This window comes from Halictus rubicundus, chromosome 15 (genome assembly GCF_050948215.1).
Source record: "Halictus rubicundus isolate RS-2024b chromosome 15, iyHalRubi1_principal, whole genome shotgun sequence".
NCBI classification, from domain to species: domain Eukaryota; kingdom Metazoa; phylum Arthropoda; class Insecta; order Hymenoptera; family Halictidae; genus Halictus; species Halictus rubicundus.
The window spans coordinates 9,555,529-9,582,730 of NC_135163.1; the positions used below are offsets into that span (position 1 = coordinate 9,555,529).

The following is a 27,202-nucleotide window of genomic DNA, read 5'->3' on the forward strand; positions in this document are numbered from 1 at the left end:
AGTATCTCGCAGCAGAGGCAAGAGGCGGGGTCGTATCTTCGATGGATGCGTCGGAGTCAGCCGGCGCAAATTAAATGTACGGTGCAGCAACGAGCTCGTTCGGCCCCGAAACCCGTTTTACTGCGCTGCATCCAGGGCAGTCATAAACCTGTGGCTGTAAAGCTTCGCGACTATCCCCCCCGACTTTCGCCTACTCTCCCGGTGGTAATTGTCGCTAGGCGTGTACGCAGACGTTCGCCTAAACGCGCACCACCCTGGCTGATCCGCTAAGTTCCTTTCGAAGATCCACGGAGCGCGCGCGCCGTCCAACTAATTACGAACTACTGCGAGGCATCCGTTTAACGGTGTGTTTTACTTCCGAATTACACGCGAAGCTAGTCGCTCGAAACACGCGCGTCCTTCGAAAGGGATTAAAAAATGAGAGGCAAACAGGAAACACAATTTTTAACACTAGATTTACGGGGCCCCTTCAAAATGACGGATTCTAATATTTTTAAATTGCGAATATTGAGATTGTAGAAATGCATCCATGAGCAATTATTTGACAAATTGATTTCTTTGGGTATATATTATTTAAAAAATGGCTACAAATTTTGATCGATACATTCATGTTATTTTTATAAAGTAATGTAAAATAGTCATGTTTAGTGCTCCGTAAACCTAGTGTTAAGGGAAACAGTGTGAACAGAAAAGAATTACTGTGTTGCTTACGAAGAACGGTCTTTGTGTTGTTTTATTTTGTTGTAACACTTACTGTTCGCAAGAGAAAAAGGTTGGCTAGTAAAAACTGGTAAATTCCTCAGGTTCTCCGGCATTATATAGTACTCGCAGGAAGTAGATTCGGCGTGCGATGATCAGACGCGCCAGCCACTCCCGTTCAAGTAGCACGCGTACTCGAAGAATCCACCACAGTGATTTCTCGCGCATGCGGTCCTCGGTGACAGGAGAACGAAGCCTCGTCCCAGATAAGACCGGGGACGCGTTTTGTCCGCGTGCGGATAACGCGGACTCGGTCAGTCTGCCAGCGGAAACCCGATAGGAGTTTCGAAAGCAGAACCGGTCGATCCATAAACAATACCGCGATGCTATCGTTGCTGGCCGTTGCTCCGGCAGGGCCGTGAGGGAATCTTCCGGAGCGATCGATCGATCGGCACGCGTATCGCGCCGGTAGCCGGCGAGCCACCCTTCGATTAATTGGTATATAGTTTCCCGATTTCAGGGCCGCGCCGCATGTAGCCGCTCGTAAACCGATCGGCCGGCGCTGCGTAATTTTCTTTATGGCCTCGGCGGAATGCTCTCCCGTGGTCTAAGACCGGCAAAGTTGATTAGGCTTTAGCGAGCTTCTCGACCGTCGATGGAACACCCTCGAGACTATTAACCCTTCGAAGATGGACGTTTCCGGGGGACTTTATGGTCGCTCAGATTCAGTCCGATCGTTACCGGGATACTTCGAATAGATTTCTCGATCCCCTTCTTTTAGGTACGTTGTATCTTATGCCGGGCATAAAAGAAGCGATTTCCTTTCTCGGAATCTGTCCGAATTGCAATCTCAGAATAACAAACGCGGTAGAGGAAAGACGTCCACAAGATTTACAAATTAAGCTTAGAAATTGCTAAGCTACCTGTTACGTAAAGCAGAGGTGGAACAGACACGAAGAGTCTGTTTACGAATCGTATCGACAATAACCTGAGAAAGCAGAGTAACTGTTGGACAATTTAGCCGAAGATAAAGCCACGAAGAATTAAGCCATCGGCGAACCACGGGTTCCGCGAAGTCGGCGGCGTTATCGCCGTTTTATTTTCTCGGGAACACCTCGTTATCAGAGGAGCGGAGGCGGAAGAGTAACGAAGTTAATCGTCGATATTGGGAACGAGCGCACCGTGACTCATTTTCCCAAGGATCCCGTGGACCGGGATGAGATCATCGGGGACCACCCTCGTGCCTCATCCCCGAGCCAGGTCGCGTATCCAGCTTCCACAGCCTCCTCCCCTCCGTTCGAGCTCTCGCGATACACAATTCCATCCGGAATTTACGGTCGTTATTGCTTGCCGGCGGAGCCACGCGTTCAGCTATCCTCCAGGATTCCATTAATTGGATCTGGAGTCGGGTTACGGGTTTCTGTTCCCGTTGATGCTGAATCAGAGCAGTCGTAAGTACCGGGGCGCAGCTTTGCTGAAACGTATGGTTTCCCTCGCGCGGTGAATATCGCGCTACTACACCCCCGCAACCGATATCGGCGAAACTTGCTTGCTGATATCCGCGAGACTGTAACCTGCAACAACGCGCGGAACGGCCATTGTTCCCCCGAGTTTCATTACTGCCGTCCTCCTCGCGCCCGCTCATAATTATTTCCTCGTGCTCTCTTTCCTACGACCGACCCTTTGTAAACGAACGCTCGACCCCCTTCCTTTTGCCTGTCGATCTGCAAAGACACTTCCGCGCCGATTTACGACCAGGTCAATTGTCTTTTGGCCGCGGCGACGCGAGAAATATTTCCTGCGACGTCTAAACGGTGTCCATTGTCCGCACAGAAAGAAAGAGAAAAGTTAGTTTGTTGTAATTGTTTGGGGGGCTCCCTTTAGTGTTTTCTGAATGAAACGTTTGATGCTTGAAATATGTTTAAGAAAATGCTTTCTTTTGCCTCTCTTCTGTCCACGGTAGATCCAAACTCTGCCGAAAGGGAAGTTTCCGTTTCCTGAGACCGTAGACGTTAGATTTTCAGGGTGGAAGAGACGCCCGCAGCTCGTTTCCCGGAGGTTCTCGCTCCCACGCTGAATCTTCGATCGCAGGTGCCTTCTTGTCTCCCGTGTCCACCGTCTGGAATCCTTGGTTTCTCCAGAGAGAGAGAGAGAGAGAGAGAGAGAGAGAGAGGAGACTTCGTCCTTCGTCCTGGCCGACGGCTAGCCGCAGACTCGCGGTTTTATCGAACAGAGGACGGTCGGCTCCCTGCGGAGTTGCGTCGGTTTCCGGGCAAAAGGAGCAGGAATTTCGCCGGGCAAGAAAAGCTCCGTGACCTTTTCTCCTCCGGTTGACGGCGACGCCTTCGAAACAACCTCGATGTTCGCCGGCCTTGAAAAGAATCGTTTAGCCGGAACAACCGTCGGCGGTCGCTTATCGTTCGTCGCGCGTTGGCGAAAATCTCCGAGCGACGAAGGGAGATCATGCATCATCGCCGCGGTTCCCTTTATTTGCCGAATTCCTCCGGTCTCGGAACCCCGGGGTGGGAAAAAACGCGAGTTAGAACGAAGGATCCGAGCCGGAAAGGAATTCTCTCTGCGGCCGGGACGCGCGCTAAGCTCTCGGCTGAATCCATTAGCTGACGCCATTAATATCCCGGTAATGATGAGCGATGAGCCGACGCGAGATGGAACGGCGTCGCGGGGAGCAAGACAAGTCGCGCGTCCCTAAGTGCAAAAGGGGGTTTCGGGGAGTGATATACCCTCATGGGGGACCCACGAGATCTCTCGGGGAGCCCGCGATCCTATCGAGCCCCGCACGCCAGCATCCGCGAGACCTTTGATAAATGCTGCTTCACTTGGCCCGTCGCCAAACAACACGCGGCACAATATTCCCTCCCGCTCCTCTATTCCGCGACCACCAACTTATCGATGTAATCGAATCGCCGACGGTACCGACCAACAATCCACCGCGGAAAAGGCGAATTTATTTGCAAAACCGCGAAGTCGATTTATCCTCCGAGGACAATAAAACCATCAAAAGAATCTTGCGCTCTGAAGCTTTTTAGGATTTAACCCTTAGCACTCGAACGGTGACTGTAAGGCACCACTCAGAATTGCTATATCATTATTCAAAATATTTTTTAAATTATTAAATTTGTTTGTATTTAATAAAATACTGAACAGTTCAGTTTGGTAGGAGTAAATTCCACCATTCCCGCATGTATAACACGAAAAAAAATATATATAGAAGGAAAATATTCTAGGTCGGAAGAAATGTTTCGTTTCAGAGCTAAAATGGCTTCGAGTGCAAAGGATTAATATGTAAGGCTTAGCGATCATTCAAGGGCGAATTGCACCGTGCTACTGTACAGTGTGCTCTTCAAACGACCCAGGGCCCCAAGATTGTTTGCGGTAAGATTTCGCTAAAAAGTGTCGCCACTCGGTTTTCGCTTCTGCTAGACGCGATAACGAGAGCGAGATGAGAATGCACCGTTGCGTCTCGGGATCGTCGGGTTTGGCTGGCGCGTAGCCAGCCGACAGAATACCCATCGACCGACTATAATGCTCGCGGGCGGGCTTATCGATACGCATTAAATCGGCGGTCCCAAAGCGCGTCGTCGTCGCCGCCGCCGCTGCCGCTTTCGCACACCTCCAGGTAAATGAGTCTCTTGCTCACAATGCGTCGCCGATCGATCCCCACCGACAAAGGCCGCCGACGGCGGCGCAGGAAGTTTCTCCGACAACCGGGGATCCTTCGCACCGAAATCACTTTTCCTTTTCGCAGGCGCGACACGTAACCTCGCCCTCCCGCGTTTCCCCCGCTTTTCTTGGTCCGGGTGCTCTTTTTCGGAGGACGCGTGACGAACCGTTCTCCTAGGGCCGAGGCGTGCACGAATCCTGCGTGAGGGTCTTGACGTGAATTTCGAGGGGGTTCTGATCCGCGAGCTTCTCGGATGACGCGGGAAGTTTGATAAATGGGGAACCGAGTTGTGATCAGAAAGAAACCCCGGACCCTTGCGACGGTGTCGGATATAATTTAATGGCTTCCCTACGCCCTTGATCGAGCCGCGCACATTTTAACGCGTGGCCCTGCGATCCAAAAACGGAAAGAAACCGTATTCGCAAAGGTTCTACTAATCAGTCAGTTTTGCAGTAGTCTTGCAACAGTTCTGCAATCTCTTAATTACACGTTGGAAATCATTTTCGTTTGCGACTCAACGCGAACTTCTTCTACGGTGTCAAAGCGTTGCCCTTTGACTCCGATTTCACTCTTGGAGACAACGAGTCGCGAGGAATAGTCACGAAGCAGTCTGAAATGTCTCTATCTTTGCAATTCGACGGGAAACTTCACGTTCGCCCTTTGCTTTTTCGAGCCGAATGACAAATCGCAGAGCCACGCGAACGCGGGTCTGCTAAATTGTTTGCAACACATATGCAGACGCTCGCAGCGCGATGAAATTTGACGAACTGGTGCACAAGGGTGCAGGGAAGTGACCTGCGAGGGCATTAAACTTCAGCTTGTATTTTAGATGTCATCGCGGTATTGATTTTACGGTAATCAGTCCGGTTTGATTGTATTTTTGTTAAGGGTACATATGGATTTTGGTTAATAGTATCAGTTTGAGCGCATTACAGCGGAATTATAGATAAATTTTCGCGTTAACAGGATGTCAAATTTAGTCCAATTTAGAGCGTAAAATGTTAATGTAACATTTGCCGGAACGGTGCACGGAGCTTAACAAAATTACCGTTGGTGATTCAACTTTCATATGAACGACAACTCTGTTAGCAGGATATCGTAATGGCAGTCATTGTTATTGCAGTGTTATTGCAGCGGATTACGTAGAATTATTAAAGGACCACGACGAAACAATTTACCGCAACCGGCGTGTTGTTCGCAAAATCTATTCGAATATCCCAATATTTGTAAATGTGCTGAAAAACTGTGCTGCAACTTGAGCGAAGACAGGTGAACGATAACGGGTTGTCGATGCGTCGATTAATCTTGACGGTCGCTACTCGACCGTCGGTGCACTGATTGCAACTACCGTTGCGATCATTCGTATTCGTCGAACGTATGCGCTACGCATCCGCACCGAGCACGGCCGATAACAGATGCAACGGACTGGACTGCAGATTTTCTTCCGCTGTATTTCGTAAAAACTGCTGGTCGTTATTTTCGTTCGTTAAGTATGTCGAGGAGTTAAATATAAACCGAGAAGCTAATCACATATTCATTTATTTTCCAGTATTCCCCGCGCATTTGCATAATTGCATAAAATCCGCGGTTTAGTCGTTTGCATGCGAGCCGCGCGAGTCCGTATGCAGATTCGCGTTTTTCAAGACTATTATTACCGTGTCGCTCTTATTATGCAGTCCTTAAAGCGTAATTCAGAAAACGCTTGCTGCCGGTTGACGCGTGAAACAGAATTCAATTGGCGAAAACGAGAGTTAACGGAGGGGTCGATGACACGAATTGACCGTGAACAGCGTTCCGCTGATCTGCATAACAATCACCGGGAAACGCAAAAAGATGACGGGTTCTGCTGAACCTAATAACAATTCCGGAGCCACAAATGAGTCTGACAAAGCTCCTTTTTTGTTCCAGATGATCGATGCGTCCTACCACACGAACCCATCGTTGCAGAGCACCGCCCTGATCATCACCTGCGCGGTGGTGTTGCTGCTGATGGCGGCGATCGTCTCCGTCGTCTTCTGGAAGTGAGTACACCTTCGATTCTCTGTCCTTCACGAATAAACAGGTACCAGGTTCCAGCAGCTCGGACCTAAGCGAACATAGTAAACGTCGTCGCTCGTAGAACAGTTCAAGGTAGTCGGTACGGCGGCGTGTCACACCCCCGACAGCAATAAAGACTAGGTTTCATTCCGACTGGACGTCGTAAGGTGTTCGGGTGTTAGGGTCGCCGAGGTTGTAACCATATTTCAGGAGTTCGAGTGCCTATCCGCGTGGATGGTCCCTCGGACAAAAGGGAGGAAAAAGGACGATCGAATAGGGCGGAATATGTACGCGATTCGCCGTTCCAGCGGTCGCTAAATTAGGCGAAAATTGGCGGTCCAGCGTCGGCTCATTCGGCTACCGTTTGCGCAACGAAATTGCCGTCTCTTCTTCTCCAAGCCCGTTGAAACTGTACGAAGCGCTCCGGTGTACGAGGACGGAAGAATCGAGACAGGAAGCCGGTGTCATTGTCATTCCGGGCAGCGCTAAATTAGCCGTGAATAGGCCAATGCGGAAGCTAGAGCCTGTCTGGCATCGGCCGCTCTAGACACCAGGCTCTATAATCTATTGTCGCTCCGTGGAATCCTCCCGAGTGTGCCCCGAGAATATATACGTTTGCCGGGACACGAAGGGCCTATAAATTCTCGCGGGGGTCCTAATGAACTTTATTTCTCTCGGCCAGACGCCGTGCCAGCCGGCCTCTAGCAAAACTTTCTCTCGACGGGGAAACCCGCGTTTCGGGATCGAACACGGGACAAAGAAAATTGAAATTATTCTCCGTCTTGATGGAGATATGACAATTCATTCTGTATAAATATATTATTTTCTATAAAGAGACGCGGGGTCTGTCCAAGGGTTGGCGAAGGGGAGAGGATTTAGAGCCCGTCCGGGTGTCTAGATCGTCTAAAAATCGCGTCTTTGAGGAAACCAGGAGGCGTCGAGACGTCGTTACGCGCCGACTGGCAAGAACAGCGGTGTGCTGATAATCTCCGGACACGGTAGAGCTGGTCTCTCTCTCTCTCTCTCTCTCTCTCTCTCTCTCTCTTTCTCTCCCGCTTTTGTAACCGCGTAAGCAAGTTGGATCCTCGCGAGATCGAGCCCCGTACAGGGAAGAAATATGCATCCAACGAGGAACGCGCGGGCCCGAAGATTTACGCGGGCCGAGCGTTCGCCCCATTCGGACATTGTCTCGGACTGCTTTACGCGCCGCGACGCCGTAAAAAGTGAGATACAATGGCGGAAAGAGGAGGGTTTCTGGAGCCGACCGTGCCGCCTACGTCAAATAGGAAACGGACTTTCCTATTCGGCGAATAATTCAGGGAGCCTGCCCTTCCGGAGTAATCTTAACGTTTCCGCGAAAGGAAAGACCGCGGTGTTTCCTCCTTTGCATCGCGTTTTGGCTCACGATAACGATACGTCGCTCGCCTCGTTCGCGAATCGATCGGGGACCAACAAAAATGTTGAAACTCGTACAGGAGTCTGTGAAATCGTGGCAAAACAGATCCCGGGATAATGCTTCATCCGATTTTGCTAAACAGTGTAATCGCTCGGGTGCGCCTGGGGCCTTTGTGAAAATCTCTGCTGCCACGGCGCTTCTGTATTTAATTAATTAATGCTCCGAATTAGCCACAAAGCTCGCGACAACGCGTGTTCCCGCTTTAGTACGCGTTCCACGGGCTGTCACCGAGATAAAATAAACGATAAAATAAATCGAGAACGTTCTTCAATTCGCTTTCGAGAAATACGAAGACCCTACCGACTACCGTCCTCCGACGGTTTTTCCGCAAAAGGAAAAAGGAAACGTCGCGTCCGAGGCGTTATAAAGATCTCGGGGGCCGGCTCATTTGTCGCCGGTGCGCGGATGATTGCTCTCGGGCGCGTTATTAACCGCGCGCGGATACGAGAAAGCCATTAGCGTTGATGCGGCCGCGGACGGCCGTTACAGCGAAAGACGACACGGTTGTTCTCCGGCGGCGGCGGCGAAGAGATTCGAGCCGGTGCTCGGTGGTAGGACGACAGGACGCGGGAATGAGATGCCACCCACAAAGTCCGGGAAGAACTTGAAGCGGAGCGTCGTCGTCGTCGTCGTCGCGAGCACTCGAGAGGTTCGGAGCGGCTCGCACGCCCGTGGGCCACGATAATGGCTGGCTATTACGATAAACTAAAAAAGAAAAGCGGCGGGGCTACAGAGCGCCGAGACGCTGTGTTGTACAAACAGCCTCCTCGGACCACGGGTTCTCCCCGTCCAAACAATTTATTCGTCGATCGTGCGAGCGAGAGATCGCCGAGGGCGGGGGCGGGGGGTAGTTGAGGGCAGGTTTCACGTGCAGGAATGCGCGTTCTCAGAGGGGAGGGAAGTCGCGAGGCGTCGGTACAACAGCCACGCTTGAGATGTTACCGAGGGCCAGCGATAATGACCGGCCATTACGATAACCAGGCGAGAAAGATCGCCACGGATACACAGGCTCGACATTGTCGCTGATCGCGAGACCTCGAGAGGCTCGCCGAAGACACCGCACGCTCTACTCGATCCTGAATGCGGCCCTCTGTGTCGCGATCCAAAATCGTCTTGGCCCGCTGCCGGTCCCGAGAGAGGAGGCGGTTCATCGATCGTAACATCATCGGCCGTCGCGACCTTTTGCCAACGCGCTCGCGAGATTGCGATGCCCGATGCCAGACCGACCTCCCCCGGAAACAAATATCGCCGGCGAATAATCGAACCCGTCCTATAGTATTTCTCCCGTGTAACGTCCTTTGACTCGGCGAGACGCTCGAGAACGTTTCGCCGGCTGTCTCGTCTGCATTCGCTAGAGCTGATATTGCGATTTATAGACTGGAGAAAAGTGCAGTGCCTACTTGTTTCCCGGGAACGTTCTCCGCTCGAAAAGTTATTGGCGGAGGTTCAGATTTGCTAAACCTCGCATATCCCGCACGGTGGGGTTGAATTTCGTTTCACCTATTTTCTGTTTCTAGACGCTGCGAGAAATGAGACTGCGGCTTTCAAAACAGCGCGATTTAATTCGATTCTACGCTCGATCGCGAGGAACGTTCTCAACAATGTCCGGTGATTTTTCAAAAAGCGGTTGGTCAGCGCGTTTCCCGATCGAGATCCGCCTGCGACTTTAATCACCGTCTTGGATACCCGGTACGAGCGTGTACGAGCGTATACGGGCACGTACACGCGAGCGGAACGCGGCGCTGGTTCGTGTCCCGAGCAAACGCGGAGAACCAACACGGCCGCGCGTAGTTTGTATGCTAATCACAGCCGTGTTCTCCCATCTCCGCGTCCTCTCGTTCCATCCGCGAGATACAACGTTCCACTCTCTTCTGCCTCCCTTGTCCCCCGCTCTGTCTCCCTCTTTCCCTCTCGCCCTGGTGCTCTTTCTAGCCGGCTCGATGCGATTTCCTGCCCCGGACGCCGCGCGCCGCGCCGTCGTCGTCACAGTTCCAGCCAATTCGCGATAATTCGACGCCGTTTCGAGCAACGGCCACGCGAACGGGACGCGATTCGTCCGTTCCATTCCCCCCTTCCTCGCGACAGACCTCGTTCCCACCGGGGGATCATTGTAATCGAGAGCTGCGACAAATTGTAAGTGGACCCTAACGCGGCCCCGTTATTTCAGCCTCCTCGGTTTCTGCCGCACCACCCCCCAGATTCTTCGCGTTCTTGCCCTGTTCCAGGTGAGCAAACTACCCCCCTAATTTCGTTACTTTATTTATTCCGAACGGGACGATGGTTCGTTACGCGGATTCGTTTTAATCAAAATCATCCCCCCGCCGTGGAGGGGTTCGAAAAGAAAACTCGGCAACGCGTTTGAAGCCCGTCGACTCGTCCCTTCTTTCCGCCGTGAAAAGGGAAGTTTTAAAACACGAAAGAACCGAACGCTCCGGTTGCAGACGAAAGGAGCTGTCGGCGGCGAGTCTGGCTAGCGGAGCGAAGATCCCGCAGCCCTTATTTAACCGGCGGGGCCTCTCCGACGCTACAGGCGATGCCTCCTCTTCGCCTAATCTAACCTATATTTTTCTCCGTTTCGCCTCGCAGCCGCCTATCAGCTTGTTCCCTCATTCACCGATAGCTATCCCGGCGCGTTTCGAAGCCTCGTCTAGACGATGGCTCGTGTTGCTTCCATTTCCGCGGCGGCGCTCTGAATGCCGGTACGAGAGAGAGAGAGAAAGAGAGAGAGAGAGAGAGAGAGAGAGAGAGGTGCGCGGAAAACCGCGGACAACGTGTCTGGGAGCGTGCGGATGAAAACACCGGCGGGCTCAATATCGGCGAACATTAAAGCTGATCCGATACTTTGCGCGGACCAAATTGAATCCGCCGACGACGACGCGATGGAGTGCACGTCCCTGTGACACTCTTCTTCTTCTCCCCCCTCTCTCTCTCTCTCTCTCTCTTTCTCATCCCTGTGTCTCTGTGTCAGGAGTGTGTCGAGCTCGAGGAGCGATCGATCAGCCTCTCTGGAATCTCGACGGCGTTAACCGGAATCCGGAGAAAGCTCCCGGGAAACCAGAAATTCATTTCCACCTTTTTCCGCGTCGGCTTCCCACTCGCTCGTTTTTTCGTCCGATGCGTTCTCCAGCCAACGAGACACCTCCAAAGGTCCGGATAACGGAGCAGGAAGCAGTTTCGGGGGATGATGTGTCCGCGAGACTCGTGAATTTATTCAAGGAACGCGGTGGTGCCGAGCAGAAATCGAGTTTAGCGAACGGCGGCGTATCGCCGACAGTTCCATGGTCGTATCTACTCGTTAATTCGAAGGTTCGAATGCGCCGGGGGCGCGCGAGATTCGCGGGGGCAATAACGATAAACGCCAGATACTCTCGCGGCGCGGCGCGGCGCGCACCGGAAGAAACCGGAAACGAAACCGGGGGAAAAAAGGAGGACGACTCTCTCTCTACGGGAAACGGTCCGTTCGACGATATTTTCCAGTTGCGCGCGGTGGATAGCATTACTTACGTTCCACTTGCCGCGGCACAGATTCCAGACGATGTAAACGGAGAAACAAGGAATTGCCAGCGGGGAAGGAAACGCGAATGGGGCCTGGGATCGAGCGCGCGCGCGGCCGCGCTAGTCCGCCGGTCCGTTTCCTCTTCCTTTTTCCCCTCTGTATTTCCCTCCACCTTTCTGGCCCGCACTTTGTCTCCGTAAGCCACATTCGGGTCACCGGCGCAACGGGGGGATGCTTTAACGATCTGCATTGCATGAGCACTTCCCTTCTGCGTCTCTTTCTGTCTCTATCTCTCGCTTTCTGTGCGAGAGGGAGAGAGAGACCTCTGTCTTGCTCTTTCCGGGATGGGGCGGCTGTTCTAGCCGCTCTCGTCTTCTTGCGTCTACTCGCGGACCCAACACACCCCCGCGACGTCGTCACAGTTTCGGATTGCACACGACGGTTGACAAACAAACCCCCACCGTTGTTTTGCACGGCAAACAAACGGTCACCGAATATCCCTTTCCATGTGAAAGCCGTTTCCTGCGCCGCCCAGCCTCCGTTCCGAGGAAATCCGATTACCGGGCGTCGAGCAGTCATCGACCGTGCCGTGGGAATTTTCTTTCGCGGACGAAACCGCTCCGGTAACGAGGTGCATTACGCTGGGCTGTTTATTTCACTGTGTGGGTCACTTAATTCCGAAAGCTTTCGGAGCGCGCAAGATTGTCGGTTCGAGTGGGAACATGTCTCGAGCGGTAGACCGAACGGTGGGACTAAAATCAGGGGTGTTTAGAGAACGCGTAACCAGTTTTTCGGAATTGCATTATCAAAACGCGAGGAAACCAAGTGCAGATCCCGGGACCGTCTGTTCTTCAGCACGTGGTACAGTTTCACCAGACGACCCGAAGGACGCCGAGGTCACCAGGACGTGGTCTGGGGTGTCGCAAGCTGCGGTAAAAAATCTATTTGCCTCGGGGAATCCCCGGGGCTGTGGGACGAGTGTGCGGGGGCGGGTTGGCAGCTTGCTAGAGCACACACACACACACAGAGAGAGAGAGAGAGAGAGAGAGAGAGAGAGAGAGAGAGAGAGAGAGAGAGCGTACAATGGCTAGCAATTATGTAGAGTGGCGGACGTCTGGGTTGAGCCGTTGCACTCGGTGCACTCGTCTTCGTCGTCGACGCGGTCGTCCTGGTCGTCGACGATGGCGTCGTTGCAGTCATTGCTTGTTAACGCTGCGCCCCGGGTGTCTCCGCCTCCTTTCCCTCTCGTTCCTTACTACCAAAGAGGGAGAGAGAGAGAGATTCCTGGAGACATTGGTAGGAAGTGCACGCGCAAGAAAATCGCGAGATGCACTTACGGATATTACCGTGGAACGCAGCCGCTGCAAGAACCAGCTGAAGCAGCCTCGATGTCAGAGTCCTGGGACAGGGAATTAAATCTGTCGCGCTTCGGTACTCGCGCCTGGATCGCGACATTTTTCCCCCGGTAATTAGCTGGACGAGGATCATTTTCTCCCGAACGTCGTCGATCGTAAAAACGGGTCGGCCACTCGAGGGCGTTGAACAGAGGGCGCGAAATTAAAATCCGAAATAGAGCCGGTTAAGGAGAGCCTCTCTAGAGAGAGAGAGAGAGAGAGAAAGGGAACGGTTTACTCGCGCCAGGATGACTCTGCGAGGATCCTCTTCGCGAAAGAGAGGAGGCGTCTACGTTCGACCGAAGGACGAATGGTAATTAAGGGAAGACAAAAAAGTCCTCAAAGCCGGCCCCTTTTTTCTCATATTTACCCGGGGAATTAGTTCCCGGCCGGTTTCGATCACACTTCAAACACACCGACCTCCTCCTCCTGGTGGCTGCCCGATTCTGCCCCACCTTCCACTCGGTTTTCGTTACCCAGGGTTCCGCGGGGACTCGAGAAGGCTTTTTCACTTGCGCGAGGTTTGTTTGGATCCCGACGACGACTACGACGACTACGACGACTACGACGACTACGACGACTACGACGACAAAACGACGCGTCCCCCCACCCTGCTCGTAATCAAGGGCCCATTGTGTCCCGGTTCTCCGGGGGCCATTAGACACCGCGGACAGTCGCATCGGAAGCGCATACGCGCAGTTGCACCTCGCGTGTGTCCATCGTTGGATAATTTCGGGTACGCGGCTCTTGCCTCGCTCGCCGTTCAGAGAGGGATGAAACGCACTATACCGCACCGCACCGGGTATACGGAGCAGTGAATCACGCTCGTTGTTTCTGTATACGTAGCAGCAGATACCGAGAGGGGAAACGGTAGTCTATGGGTAATTTAACCCGTGGCAGACCTGAATGGGTTATAATTGGTGATGACAGGCCGTCAGGAGAGAGGCAGCATTCAACGCGACGAGAGAGTGTCGCTCTAGAGGACGGCGGCGGCTGCTGCTGCTGCTGCTGCTACCGCTTTGCCCGGGTTAGACGTCCCAGACGTCGGAGACACCCGCCAGATTTCTCTCTCTCTCTCTCTCTCTCTGTACGTGTGGGTGACGACGCCGATTCAGCCGACCGACGCCGAAAGTTGCGATCCTTGAATGGCTTGTCAGTCTTCTGGCGCTGCTACACGGCTACGAATATAATCGCTTCCGACGCCTTCGAGACCGATTCCTTTCGGCCTTTCTTCTGCCAAGTTTAGATTGCTCGCTCCGCCGTTCCTTGACCCCGGCCTCGCCCCCGGATCCTAGCTACCGAGGCTTCGCTCAAAATCACGTACCTGAACGCGCAACTTGGAGACGCGATCGGACTTTTCGGCTGAACATAGTCCTCTAAGATTTGAGAGTTTCCACATGAGATTCCCGTCCACTTGGGAAGTCCCACCCTGCAAACGCAGAACAAAGAGGAACAATCTCATTTCTCGCCGTGCATCCCCTAAAGCGTTGTCCTCGGTCTCGGACACCCGTGTTGCCCACGGTTATGTCAGAGGGTGCTGATTCGTCGCGAAACCGTACGTCCCGAGAACAGGTCCGTTGGAACGCGAATTCGCAAGTTCGCGGGACGCCGCGTGGCATTCTGGGAATCGGGAGAAGACCTCTCCGACAGTTTCCCGTGAATCAAGGGGACACGGCTAGCCGTCCAGGCAGCTAGGCAGCCATCCAGCCAGACAGCCAGCTCTCGGTGGAAGCGATGCGGTTCGATTCAATTACAACAGCGCCGGCCTAATTCGCGCAAAGCTGGTTTTGCGGGCCACCTATGACGGTGTACCACGGCACCAGATCCTGTTCCCGGAACGACGCACCTTATACCAGCTGCTCGAGCCTCGGTGCACCGTGCATTCCCGACTCTGTCTCTCGCTCGCTGCTGTAACCGTAGCCGCCCTGTTCTACCACTCGGATGCTCCTCCATGGTGGTTCCGCGCGTAGACATAATTCCGTTCCCGCGGTGATATATCTGCGAGCGCGGCCCGCGGAAGCGGACAGCGGTTCTCAACCCTACTCCCTCGAAAAGATCACTGACCGAATGCTTATGGCCTAACGCAGAAAGACTTGGAATCGTCTCCATTCTCAGACAAATTGATACCCTTTAATTCTCTTTCTGCTGTTTGCAGCTACCCATTTTCGTCGTAGAATCCACGGTATTATCAATTTCCTCGAAGTCGAAATAAAATTTGGTCCACTTCTGCTTCTAAGAAATGATGAAGAAGAAGTTCTAATCATTGTAATCAAATAAAATTTAGGAAAATAGTTTAGCGAAGGTGTGTGGTCAGAAGCGTCCGCTGAGAACCGCTGATGCGCCAGGGAGAGCAGCAACCTCCGCCGTCATTCTAATCCCATTCCAACGCAGCCTCGCAGCCGGGAGTATTACCCTAACTGCCTATAATTACGTCATAGTCATTGTCTCCGCGCGTGCACCCCCGTTGAATGGCACGGAAGCAGCCCCAACGTCGACCCTTTAGCCTTTCGATTCCGCCTTTGGTCGGCGAGGGGGCAGCTCGCGCGGGTCCGCGCTCCGCTCGTGAACGCTCCGACGCTCTCGCCTCCCGGTTATCATCCCGACGGCGCGGCGGCGTCCTTTCTCGTCGCGACGAAACACGCTCGGCACCGCTCTCCGCTCCCGTCTGGTTTACCTCGCACACCTGCGATCCTCGCGGCGCCCGGTTAGTCTCGCGGTCTCATTCAGCGCGCGCCGGTGCTCGTCTCGTTACGTTTTCATCCGCGTTGTACCCGGGCGGATTCGCGCGTCGCGGACGGTCGTTCACCCGTCGGCTCTTTGTGCCCGGGCTTTCGCCGCCGGTAATTGGGAAAGAAAATCGTCGAGACAACCCGCGGGAAAAAAGAAAAACCACTCGAGTACCACAGCCGAGAGAAAGAGTCGCCTAGCTAGCTAGCTAGCTGGCTATCATCTAGCCAGGTTAGCCAGCTTCTTCCAGCGACGAGAAAGTCGCAACGGTCGACCCAGATACCGAGATATCCCAGGCATCAAAATAAGAAAACGGAGGCGGCTCCCGCAGTTACGAGCCGGCTCACGGAAATTACGGAGGAATACGACGTGTCAGCCGCAACGGTAACGGATACCCCTGTTACGCTTATCCTTCCGGAATGGATTCACGTTTCCCCCGGTTCGGCCGGTAATCCGAAAGTGAGCACCCATCCCCCGGAATCTCCCGGTGCATTATCGTCCGTCGAAATCCCACCGGGTGGCCCTCCAACGCCGAACGGGTAAAACGATTCCATTCGCGTGACCCCGCGTCTCGGTTACCTGCGCGAATTAATTAACACCGTGTACCTTGCCTGGGGACGGCCGGACGCGCGAAGATACAACCGTACCGCCGCGCCGCGGATACGCCCGCCACTCGATCAGCTGATCCATATTCATACGCGCCGCGTCCGGCGTACGAGCGGGATCGATCACTGCGCGCGGACGTGGTGGCTAACCTCGCGGTATTATTTTATACCGCTGACCTGGATTCACGGATCGCGTATCACTCCATTTTTCGGGAAAAAGATTCCGGTCGATACAGGCGGACTCGAAACTCCAGTTTCCAGTATTGTGTTTATAAAATTGGTAGACACGGTTAATTCATTGGAGCTTTATCATTTTCTAGAGAATGAAGACAAATACAATTTATGCGTAAAGTGGTCAGAGAGCCCGTGCATCGGGGACACCGTGTCGCGTGATCGAGGAAGCGGGTTGCACCGTTGCACCTGCGACTGGTTGCAATCCGTTCGCATGCATATCCGGGCGGAGCGCAGCAGAGTCGGTTAATACACAGAGCGAGGATCCTCGCGCGTTAATGTAAGCCGGTGCACGCGTAGTCCTCGATTAGTCGGCGCACGCAAGGGCTCGCCGAGCTGGTCTAATGCGACGTTACGCCAGTTATGCTATGTCGAGTATGCGAACCGCACTCGGGGGAACGACTACGCGCGACGCCGTGCCGAGAGAGAGAGAGAGAGAGAGGGAGAGAGAGAGGGAGAGAGAGAGAGAGAGAGAGGAAGGATCTTCCCCGGACCGCAGACTCTGTCCTGCGGACAAGGAGCCGCCTGCATATCGGCCGGCCCGCCCGACGCGCAATTGCATTTCGCGAATTATTGGCGTATCGCCGGCAATTTCGCCTCTGTTCTCTACCGCCCCGGGTTCTGGATTCATGGCTGCCGGCGGACGTCTGTCGGCGCATCGCGACGCCGCCGTCTTCCGGAAGCCACGAATTCCTTCGGTTATCGACTGCCATCGCTATGGCAGTGCATGCGACCGCCAGATTATTGGACCGGCAACGATCGACCGGTCGCCGCGACCGGTTCCATGGGAATCCCGATAGAATGGCCCCCAGAACAACGATCCCTGCAAAATTTACCCGCCTTGGCACAGCTTTCGCGAACTGCGCTGATTTCGGTGCATCCTTTACCTTCATATCAAATTTATAGAATAGAACGAGCTGCTTCGTCCACTTTAATTGATCTCGTCTGCTATGTGAAACTTAACTTGACTGTAAGGGACACTTGATCAACGTGACCCTGTGAGGGAGACTTTAATTTTCATTCTTTGCGCGACACGGGACGCGTTATTGAGGATCGGTTCCTCAAGGTAAAATATTTTCATAATTCTGTACCTGTGAACAGAATTCCATTTTTTTCGGGGAGGATTGGGGGCGTGGAAGAATGGCGACGGGTGCCGGGAATATCTTTAATAAACTGTCAGATTGATTCGATCGAGGGAGGCACGAGGGGCGGTCGGTTAACAGCAATTACCGTGGCCAGAAGCCTTCGTAAATTCCCATTAGTCGCGCGCGTATTTGCCGCGACCGCAGCAACGCGACAAATGGAAATTTGACGGGAGTAGTTCTTTGGCGAGTTACCGGTTGAATTAATGCCCGAGGCTGGCTCCGAATAGAATTCGATTACACCGATAATTACAGCTCATTGGCGGTGATTGCGGAATGGGAATAGTCGGTGTCGGTCGCGTTGTTCGCGCATCGAACCGACCATTAAAACCGTTGCTGCCCTACCCCGCGTCTTTTGTGCGAGCGAGTTTCCCCGGGCCGGAGAGAGCAACGTTTTGCGAGCCCAAGCGCGAGATCCGCGAGCAAAAAAGGACCGTCGGGAAACGATGAAACCGAGGGAACAAGCAAACGACAGAGAGAGAGAGAGAGAGAGAGAAGGAGAAATGGAGTTCGCAGAGTTTCATAAACAGAATTATGCTAACTACTCGCGGAACCGAGGCGAGATAGGAGGGAAAATCGAATTCAGACTCGGTTGAGCCCTCTCGAGGAGAGTCTCGTCGGTTCTCTGTCTTGCCTGTTTCTCGAAAAAATGGAAACGCGCTGTTCGATCGCTCGACTTTCGCCCTTTCACCCGCGGAAGTGATCGCGAGTTCGCAACCATAGTCGAGGATGCTGCTAACGTTGAATTTCTGTGTGGGCGCCATCGAAGCGTCAGGTTCCATGTAAAATATCTTAAACCGTTGAACAAGGTAATAATTTAAGGGCGTTCCTCGGAAGACGATTGTCCCGACGCGGGCCATAGCCGATTCCCTGAAGTATAACCGGAGTGTCATCCGAGATAATGCGAGAGAGAGAGAGAGAGTCACCTAAGCGGCGGCCGTCTCGAAAGACCTGTTTCGCCGTCCTCGAGAACGTCGGCAAAAGGTAAAAATGCTCCCCCGTAGGAGTTTAAGAGGCGAGCCGCGGGTGATGGTTGATGCTCGCGAACCTCTTAATCTCTTCCTCGCTTAATTATTCCCTCGCGTAGCAATAATGAGAAGCCTGCCAGCGTACCTGACCCCGTTTCAAAGGAGATCGTCATTTAGAACCGGTGGCTGCAGCGGTGGGGTGAGCCGGCGACAGCGCAGAAAACCAGGTGGGGAGGGGGTGGATGGAAAGAGGGGGATCATTTAATGGTGATTTAGTTCTCCGGCGCGTCTAACATCCCCCGTTACGGTCTATTTAGTGATCTCGAGGCAAAAGTACGTCGTCGCCGCGCGGTCCTCCTCCAGTTAGGCGGATTCTAACGGGGCCTGTGCGACAATGCTATAACACGAGCCACGCAAACTACCAAGATTTTCTTGTCAACTGTTACTCTAATTTTCACAGAATTAAAATTCTGAGAAAAATTAATTTTGCAACCCAGTTCCGTACAGTTTTCCACGGTGTCTTTAGCGTCCCTCCTCGAAGCGGTCTGGCGACGAAAAATTCTAATTAAGCGATAAGCCCGACTAAAAAGGTCCGGCGGCTACACTGTCTTGAATTGCGTCGGGGTTTGGGGGCGGTTCGGTAAGCGCGCGAATTAAATCTCCCCGCGAACGATCCCTGCGTAGGAAATTGGTTGGATCGCGTCTGTTCGGTCGATCCCCTCGGTGGTCTTTGTTTCTCGCGATCAGCGGGATCGATCGTCCGCGGGGTGTCTCGCGAGAAGGAGGGTGGTCCGGTCGGACGCCGTCTGCTCGAATAAAATAAAACGGATATTAAAACTGGCGGCAGCTAATTTCCTCGTCTTGCCGCGGCATAATACCCCGGCCTCTCCTCTCTCCCTCTCCGTCCGATTTTTCTCGCCGGCTTTTATCGGCCAAGCTAAGCCATCCATCGAACGAACGCCTTCTGAATATTCAGCGAACGCTGGGGAAAGAACCGCGAGCTTCGGGAATGGCCAGGCAAAGAGAGAGAGAGAGAGACGGGAAGAGGGAGAGGAGGGAAGGGATGAAGAGACGATCGAGAGCCGGGCAAATCGAATTCGAGGCTCGAGCCTGACGAGTGACAGGCCGCTGAACGTACGCTGCAGATGCGATTAAAGTCTGCCGGGACGTCAACGTGATGCTCCTGAAATGCGGATTCCCTTCCAGCGAACCGGTCGACCCTTGACCCAGATTGAATCGCTCTCTCTCTCTCTCTGTCTCTCTCTCGGTGAAAATCGAGGTCCTCGTGGTCGATGGCCGGAGAGTTTTTTTTTTATTAATTCTCGATCCGGGAAAATTCTCGCTGGAAACGGGCGATTGAAAAAATCGTCTAGCACAGCGAAAGGAAACCTGAAGAGACGGTCGGTGATCGTCGGGGAATTTTTATCCCCATCGATCGTCTCACGGGAGAGAGATTTGCCCTTGAAATTGCAGCTATCTCGCCGGAAATCCTTCTATTTGCGAGTAGGATCTCTCCCTCCCTCTCTCTCTCTCTCCCTCCCTCTGGAGTGTCAGCGGTTAGGGAAAGCCAAAAAGGAAACGATCCACTCATCCGAGCGCGTAATCTCCGTTCCCCGGGAACGCGAGAGCCGCGCGTTATCCTTCGAAATCGGAGGATGATGCTCGTTCAGGATACGTAAACGGTAATCGGACACCGAAGGATGTACCAAGCCAGACGCAACGACACCCGATACCACCGTCCACAGAATATTGGCGATGCTTTTAGCCGCGACAAACAGTGACCCTTGGCCCCGTGCTTCTCGATCATCCCCCGCGACGAGAAATCCTGGCGTTGTCTTCGCGAGCAGACGATTCGATCCTCGGTGTCCGTGTCGGTGACGGATCAAGGATATCGCGCTTGGGAGCCACGGAAAATCCTACGAACGGTTCGCAGCGTCTCGATCAATTTTTTCGTGATTAATTCTCGCAAAGGAATTAATTTTCCAGTGAGATCCCTAAACTGTCCCGAGCAGGAAGCAGGTTATGCTAAATAATGGAAGCGATCGGAAGAAGGAGGGGCAAAGAGATGGATCCATCTCTCCGGCGAGAAACCGGGAGCCGATGAGGTCCAAAGTCAGGTGGAACAACGTTAACGTCTGCCGTCAAAGGCTGCCGGGCTTGGTCTACGCGTCCATCTTCCGGTAATGCACAACGGGCTCCGTTGTCCCGAGTGGGAACCACTCGAGGGACATTGTGCAACTCCGTGAGATCGTACGTCGGGTCCGACGTGACTCCGCACACCTTCCACGAGGCTCGCAGCCACCTTTGAGGTCATTACGTTGCTCGCTTTCATCGTGTTTCGAACTTCACTGGAGGCGAAGGCTCAGTCGGACGGCTGGTTAATCAAGCTCCGTTTCACTTACCATCCCCGGCACCACTTGCCTCTCTCTCTCTCTCTCTCTCTCTCTCTCTCTCTCTCTCTAGCCTCTCTGTCTCCTCGGCTCTGCTAGAGTCTATTCCCGTCTGGAAACTCTCTCGCGACTGGTCCGGCGACTTGGCCGCAGAGTGCAGCGTCTTCGACGGTCCTCGTCCGCGCGATCCTGCCGCCGCGCCGGTATCGGATTAGTCACAGGCGAGTAGGTTCGCTGCTCGCGCCAGTCGGAGATTAGGTGTCCCTTCGCCGATTGGATCGCCGACAAAACGGATTAGCCCGGGGGACAAGGAACCGGTCACGGATATTCGAGTCGGAAACGAGACCGTGCTAATTTCCAGTCGGTCGGGTAAACTCGCCTCCGTACCACGATATCGTTCGCGCTTATCTCATCGCGGCTTCGAGATTAATAGCCTCTTCTCCCTCTTCCGTTCGCGAAAATTGAAACCGCGGACCGTCGCAGTACCGATGTCCCGATATCTGGAAATTTGCACATTCATTAAAAGTACCTATGACCACTCGGTGGAAGTAGGTTGGTTCTTCGATGAATCATCACCACAGTTTTCGGAATAAGAATCTATAAAAAAAACCCGAACCTGGTCCAAGTATGTGTAAACAAGTACCGTAAAGTTTTATTCCTGTATCTGGTTTAGTTCATTAGAGAAAAATTCGCAAAGTGCAGCCTTGAAATAACAAAGAGTGAAAAATGACTTGAAAGCAACCTCGAAAAATGGTTTGCTGCTTCGATGAATAATTGCCACAGTTTTTGGGATAGCACTGTGTAAAAAATCCCGAGCGTGGTCCAAGTATGTGCAAACAAGTCTGCAAAGTTTCACCCTCGCGTGCCGTTTACTTCATTAGAGAAAAATTCCCAAAGTACACGTTCGAAGTAACGAAGAATGACGGTCACGACTATCGAGCGAAAGTTGCCCGCAGAGTCCCCGGAGCAATAAAAGAACGATCTGCGTTTTTCAGGCTCTCCGCCAAATGGCAAGTGTGTTTGTCCGGTCGGCCGCCAGCTCATTAGGTAAATCCGAAAAAAGGAGGGTAAACTGCGCCGAGAAGCGGGCCCGCGCGCAAATTTATTCGTAAAGTTTCGCAATTTAAATATCCGCGGTGTTTCAATCAAGCGGCGCCGCGACACGTGCGCACACCTACGCGCCTATATACAACGGCTGAGATTACTTTCCGCCCTTAGACTTTCATCGGCTCCGACCAACACCACCCCTCGAAGCTCTCTCTCTCTCTCTCCCTCTCTCTCTCTCTCTCTCGTCGCCGAAGTATCGGCCAGAGATTTTCGTGTCGACGCGTTAAGCCGTTAAATATTAAGCAGCGTCGCGATCCGCCCACCCTTACCGAACTTTCCAACAGCTTTCCAACTCGTGTCCCGTCCAGCAAACGCTTTGCGACCCTTGAATAGAATAGATTCGTTCGGTTCAAAGAGCGCTGCACGATTCTTTGCTGTGTTTTCTGGGCACGATTTCGGGATTTTTCCTGGTTCTGCCACGAAACGTGTCTTTGTGAAAATTTACAGACGTGATTGCGCACGTGTGCACCATATTCCTGAATTTTTATATATCGTTGTCGTTAGCCTGCGGACCTTTATATATTTATTAAAAATATGTCTCGAACCTGAGACCATTCGAGGGAAGCAGTCTGCTTCTTTGTTGAATAATTCCTACATTTTTCATAATAGGAATGTCAAAAAAATCATGAACATGGTCCAAGTATGTATGAACAAGTCTGTAAAGTTTCACGTGTGTACGTTGTTCAGTAGATCGGAAGAAAATTTCCAAAGTATACCGTTATAACACGAAGAAAAGTGTCTTACAGTTCGCAAGAGACTTTCCGTTTTCCGACGGTGTTTGCTTCCGGTTTCTCCGGCGAGGTTCGGGTAGGGAAACGTAGCCGGATCGTTGGACGACTGTATCCTGTGTCCACGGAGGGTCGAACATGCACACCGACGAGTGCGGGTACAGAGAGAGAGAGAGAGAGAGAGAGAGAGAGAGAGAGAGAGAGAGAGAGAGAGAGACCAGTGCCCGGATCAGTTTGTCGCCGATAACCGGCGCGCGGCAGGCCACTTGACCGGATAGGAATAATGCTTCCAGCGTGCTAACACTTCCTGATAAGCGTGTACCCATCTACGGCCGCCGCGATAACGCCGAAACAATATCCCTGCTTGTATGACCTGGACATGGGGGATGAATTTGGTTTTGCTCGACGGCGGATGGGCGGAGCACGCGCGGCTACGCTCTCCCGTCGTGATAAATGACTGGGATTCGTGTTCCTCCGGACACCGAATCCTTGATCGCACGATTGCCGCGGGGTATCGGACCGGTCCAAAAGAATTCCGCCTCCGTAAACCCCCCGTAGCCGCGAGGACACTCAAACTGGGTCAAACGGGGTCAAACGGCCACAAATTGGCACGTCTGCTGAGAATTATCGTCAGGAATTTCATGCGGAGAGAAGACTAGGACTTCTACCTTCATCAAACGCTATCAAACATGAAGTGTGTTCACAATTATCCTCAAACACACAATGTGGAAGAGTCTAAGTCGAAGCAGATTAAAATTTTTCTCTGACGGACCCAACGGATACGTACAAACACCGTCAAACATCGTGCACACAAACAAAATCGAGTACAACAAATTTTCAACCAAGGCGTTCAATATCCTCGCCGGAGTTCTACCGTCACTGATCACGAGCAAACAGCAACGATATCACAAACATCGCTCCATTCGAGCAGCAAACTCAGATAAACGGAGCACAACTTCGAAACAGTCAACTTCGCGCGACTTGCTTGTAATACAAATCATACTTGTCGGACTCGTTAAAGTTTGTATTTGTGTTTGGAGATGTCAAACTCGGTTATTCGATGCGGGGAACAGGAACGAATTTCGCGTCGTTGTTTATCATTTGAGTGTCGCGATCACGAGACAGATTGTAATCTCGATTTACACGGTGAGGGTGCGAGTACCGGATACGATTTTCAGCTATAAGGAAATTACGTCTTTCCTGTTCGGGCCAATTCAAACAAACACGCATTCTCCGTGGAGCAGGGGCAGGGGCAGGGGCAGGGGAATAGCTGTATATCCGCGGATACAGGGGATGGAGACGCGACGATATTACCGACGGGGGTGATAGAATAGTGCAATCCCAAGAGTAGGAGGGGCTCAGGCGGAGGAGGTTCGGGCCAAGGGTGGAAAGTCGTTTATCGAGTCGACAGGCTGGGTGTACCCACGCGCATTGATATGCAAAATTTGTAGTTTCGAGAAGCTTACGAGAAACTCCGCCGGCAAGTAAACTTCAAAATCCGATGCGCTTGTCGGCGCGCCGGTGTGTATACCGCGATGGAGGCGGCTTTAACCGGTTCCTGCTTCCGGTGTCGGGTTCCGCGTACGTGAAGTTGCCTGTTCCGCCGGGTGAAATACCGTTGATGCGATTTCTGAGCGTGCCCCGGACATTTTCGGCTGTCCCAAACGCCCCGCGATTTAGGTCAACGCGAAGCACGCCTTCCGACGCTCCTTTTCCCTCTATATATCTGCACTTCTATTTAATTGGAAAGGTATATAAGGGGTGCCGCCGAGTGGTTGCCGCGGATTTTTATGAAATTCACGAAAATATTCTTTCACCAACATCGCTCCAACATGGATGGCGAAAATGGTCCTCGGAGTTGATGAAACTTACGAGGATATTTGATAGATATTTCTTTTACGATCGTTCGCAGCCGGTGTAAATGGTCCTCAAAGCTGATGATGCTTCCAGGAGTGTTTATTTGATACATAGTTTTTCTGCGAACGTTCTTGAAATTCAAGGGGCGAAAATGGCCCTCGAATACTTGCTGAAGTACTTGCCAAGCAAACCAATTCCTCAAAAATATGTTTAGACGATTGAAATGAGAACTCCTTTGATGTGACAAATATTTTAAAATTGCGAATTTTATTCACAGTCTTGGTGAAAAATAATTCTCGATGATCGACGAGCGACCCACAAATCCGGTCGCCGCGAAGTTAGTTCTCCCGGAGGTGTCCTGAACTTGTTCGCAACGATCCGGGGTAAAGTCTGCGGGTGACTCGGGTTGTGTCACAGCCTCCAGGATGACGTTCGCGTGTTAGGGGAGGAGGGGAGGGCGCACACGCAGCGCGTAATGCGACGAGCAGTCGGCCCGTGAAAGCGACTGGAACGGAGCAAAAGACCTAGGTAGCTTGCACGCGCCGAGGCCAGATAGAAACAGAAAGGGCAGTTAATTAGCTCGAGTTAAAAGCTCCGCTTAAATGACCTATTCAGCGCTTAGCGACTGCGAATCCGCCTTGCCTCGCGTCGCCTCGCCTCCCAGGTCGTTGCTTCTGAAGGAACGGGTCGAGGAGCCGAGGTTCAGGGGAGAATGTCGCACGGTGCCATCCTCATTACGCAATGTGCACTGGCCTACCCTGCTGACTGCCTGCGTCTTCATCGCCTACACCTACACCGCCGATTACCATTTCTTTTTTTATACCACCAATCTACGCTCTTATAAAATACGAGAATATGAAAATAGCGACCGACACCTAACCGAGCGACTTCAAAGAGCATTCAGGAAAAATCGCGGAAAATTTCGGAGGGTTGTTGCCAAGGGATGAGCACAAAAGCGAGGGTGTAGACGGTCGTCGGCAGGTTTGATTAGAAGCCGGAAGTTTCCGTCTGTTTCCGCGGCGGCTGTTACACGGTGGGCGATGGCTGGTCGAAATCCATCAAGAGCAATCTCGTGCGGGTTTTCGATGCTCCCGAAAAGTTGGGGTGAGACGGCTCTCGGGGGAGGAGGAGGAGGAGGAGGAGGAGGTGGGGTAGAAGCCGTCGGGAACTTGGCCCGTCTTGTATAGCCCGGGCGTTCTGATATTCAATCCCCGAGTACTAATTGCTGCGCCATCGTGAATTTCCATCAGCGGATCGCATACCATAACGGACGGCGTGGATTGCGTGGGTCCTTGAATGCGACCGGGAGGATCTGGAGCTAATCCAACTCCGACGACTTCGCGATCGAATCGCTTTTCCACGGAGGGAGGAAAGGGGTACCGGGGAACAATAACGGGAACCGCAACTTTCTGTTCGTTAATCCTCGGGATTTATTGACTTATCGGCTCTGTTTCTCGGTGCCGGTGGTTTCCCCGTCCGCGGAGAAACCGTGAAAAATAACAGAGAGAGAGACAGAGAAAGAGAGAAAAGACGCCGCAAGGGGTATAGGGAAGCCCTTCGTCGAACGCGTGTGCCGGTGCTCGAAGGGTCGCCAGTCCACAAAGCGCTTTATGGTCCGTTATACGACCGCAAGCTCGCGATACCATGTTTAGCACGGGTGCGCGATCACGAACACGACTCGCCTGTTCCAGGTGCATTCAGCCCGGCAGTGCTTCTCAATCGCGGACAAGAGCTTTACGACCGTCCGCGCAGCGCCGCGGTACTCTACGCTCGCCGATTCGACGAACCGCGCGCGTCCACGCGCGGGTTTACGCGCGTTTCTTTGAAGTGCTCTGGCCCCGACGCGACGCATCGCCAGCGCGCGATACCGCCGACAATTGTTCGAGCCGACGTACTTCTACCGTGTCACCGGAAAACGGACATAAATCCCGCGGATTTATTCGAGACGATGCACCCGAAGAATGAAAGCGGAACGCGCGCGCGCGCTCTCCCACTCCTGGTTCGATCAAACTGCGCAGCGACGTGACTGTCGATCCTGGCGATCGACACGGTCAATCGGGAAGTGTTGTCAAGATTAACGTCTATTCAGCTTGATTGTTAAACAGCTCGTGGTTAGGAATATCCTCCGCTTTTTTACACTCGCTGAAGTGTCCACCGTTCTGGCTACAAAGCGTCAAACCCAGTGACTCGACATCAAACACTAACGGACGCTCACACACATTAACACTTGGTCGGCACGGCAAAGGGGCGAAAGTATGCTGATTGTCGACAACAGAGGCGATTGAGAACCAGGTCGGCGCGGCTCGCATCCGGATGGCGAATCCGAGCAAGCAGAGCCCCGGAGCTGTTGCCGAGTCCGAAGAGAGCCCACGAACCGTGCCCGACTCGCTAAGAGCGCCGCTAAGTGTGGTCGCGCCATGGCTGACAGTCGACGGCATTAGGCAAATTGAAATCTTGCCGGTAGAAGAGCCGGATGGCTAGTTTACGTTCGCCTCTCTGTCCAGGCCCGGCCCGGCCCGGCGTGAGCCCGCGATGATTCTCTCGGACCGTGAAACCCGGAGCAGCCATGGAACAGCTCTCTCCGCGGGGAACAGGGGCCAAGTTCTCCTCGGGTCGCCACGGGCTCCCCGGAACTCGGAGAAGTCGTACCCGGGGTCCCTCGTTTAACCGCCTCCGCCTCCTG

At 53.0% G+C, this 27,202-nt stretch overlaps 1 protein-coding gene across 5 annotated transcripts in view; it reads left to right on the forward strand.

Moving 5' to 3' along the window:
- Positions 1-27,202, forward strand: part of Pxb (putative Hedgehog signaling attenuator pxb) — a 300,094-nt gene that overhangs the window by 255,042 nt on the left and 17,850 nt on the right. For all 5 annotated transcript variants that reach the window (XM_076800775.1, XM_076800777.1, XM_076800776.1 and 2 more), the window contains one exon: positions 6,290-6,402. In XM_076800775.1, coding sequence (XP_076656890.1) covers positions 6,290-6,402 — 113 coding nt within the window. The remainder of the gene's footprint in view (positions 1-6,289; positions 6,403-27,202) is intronic.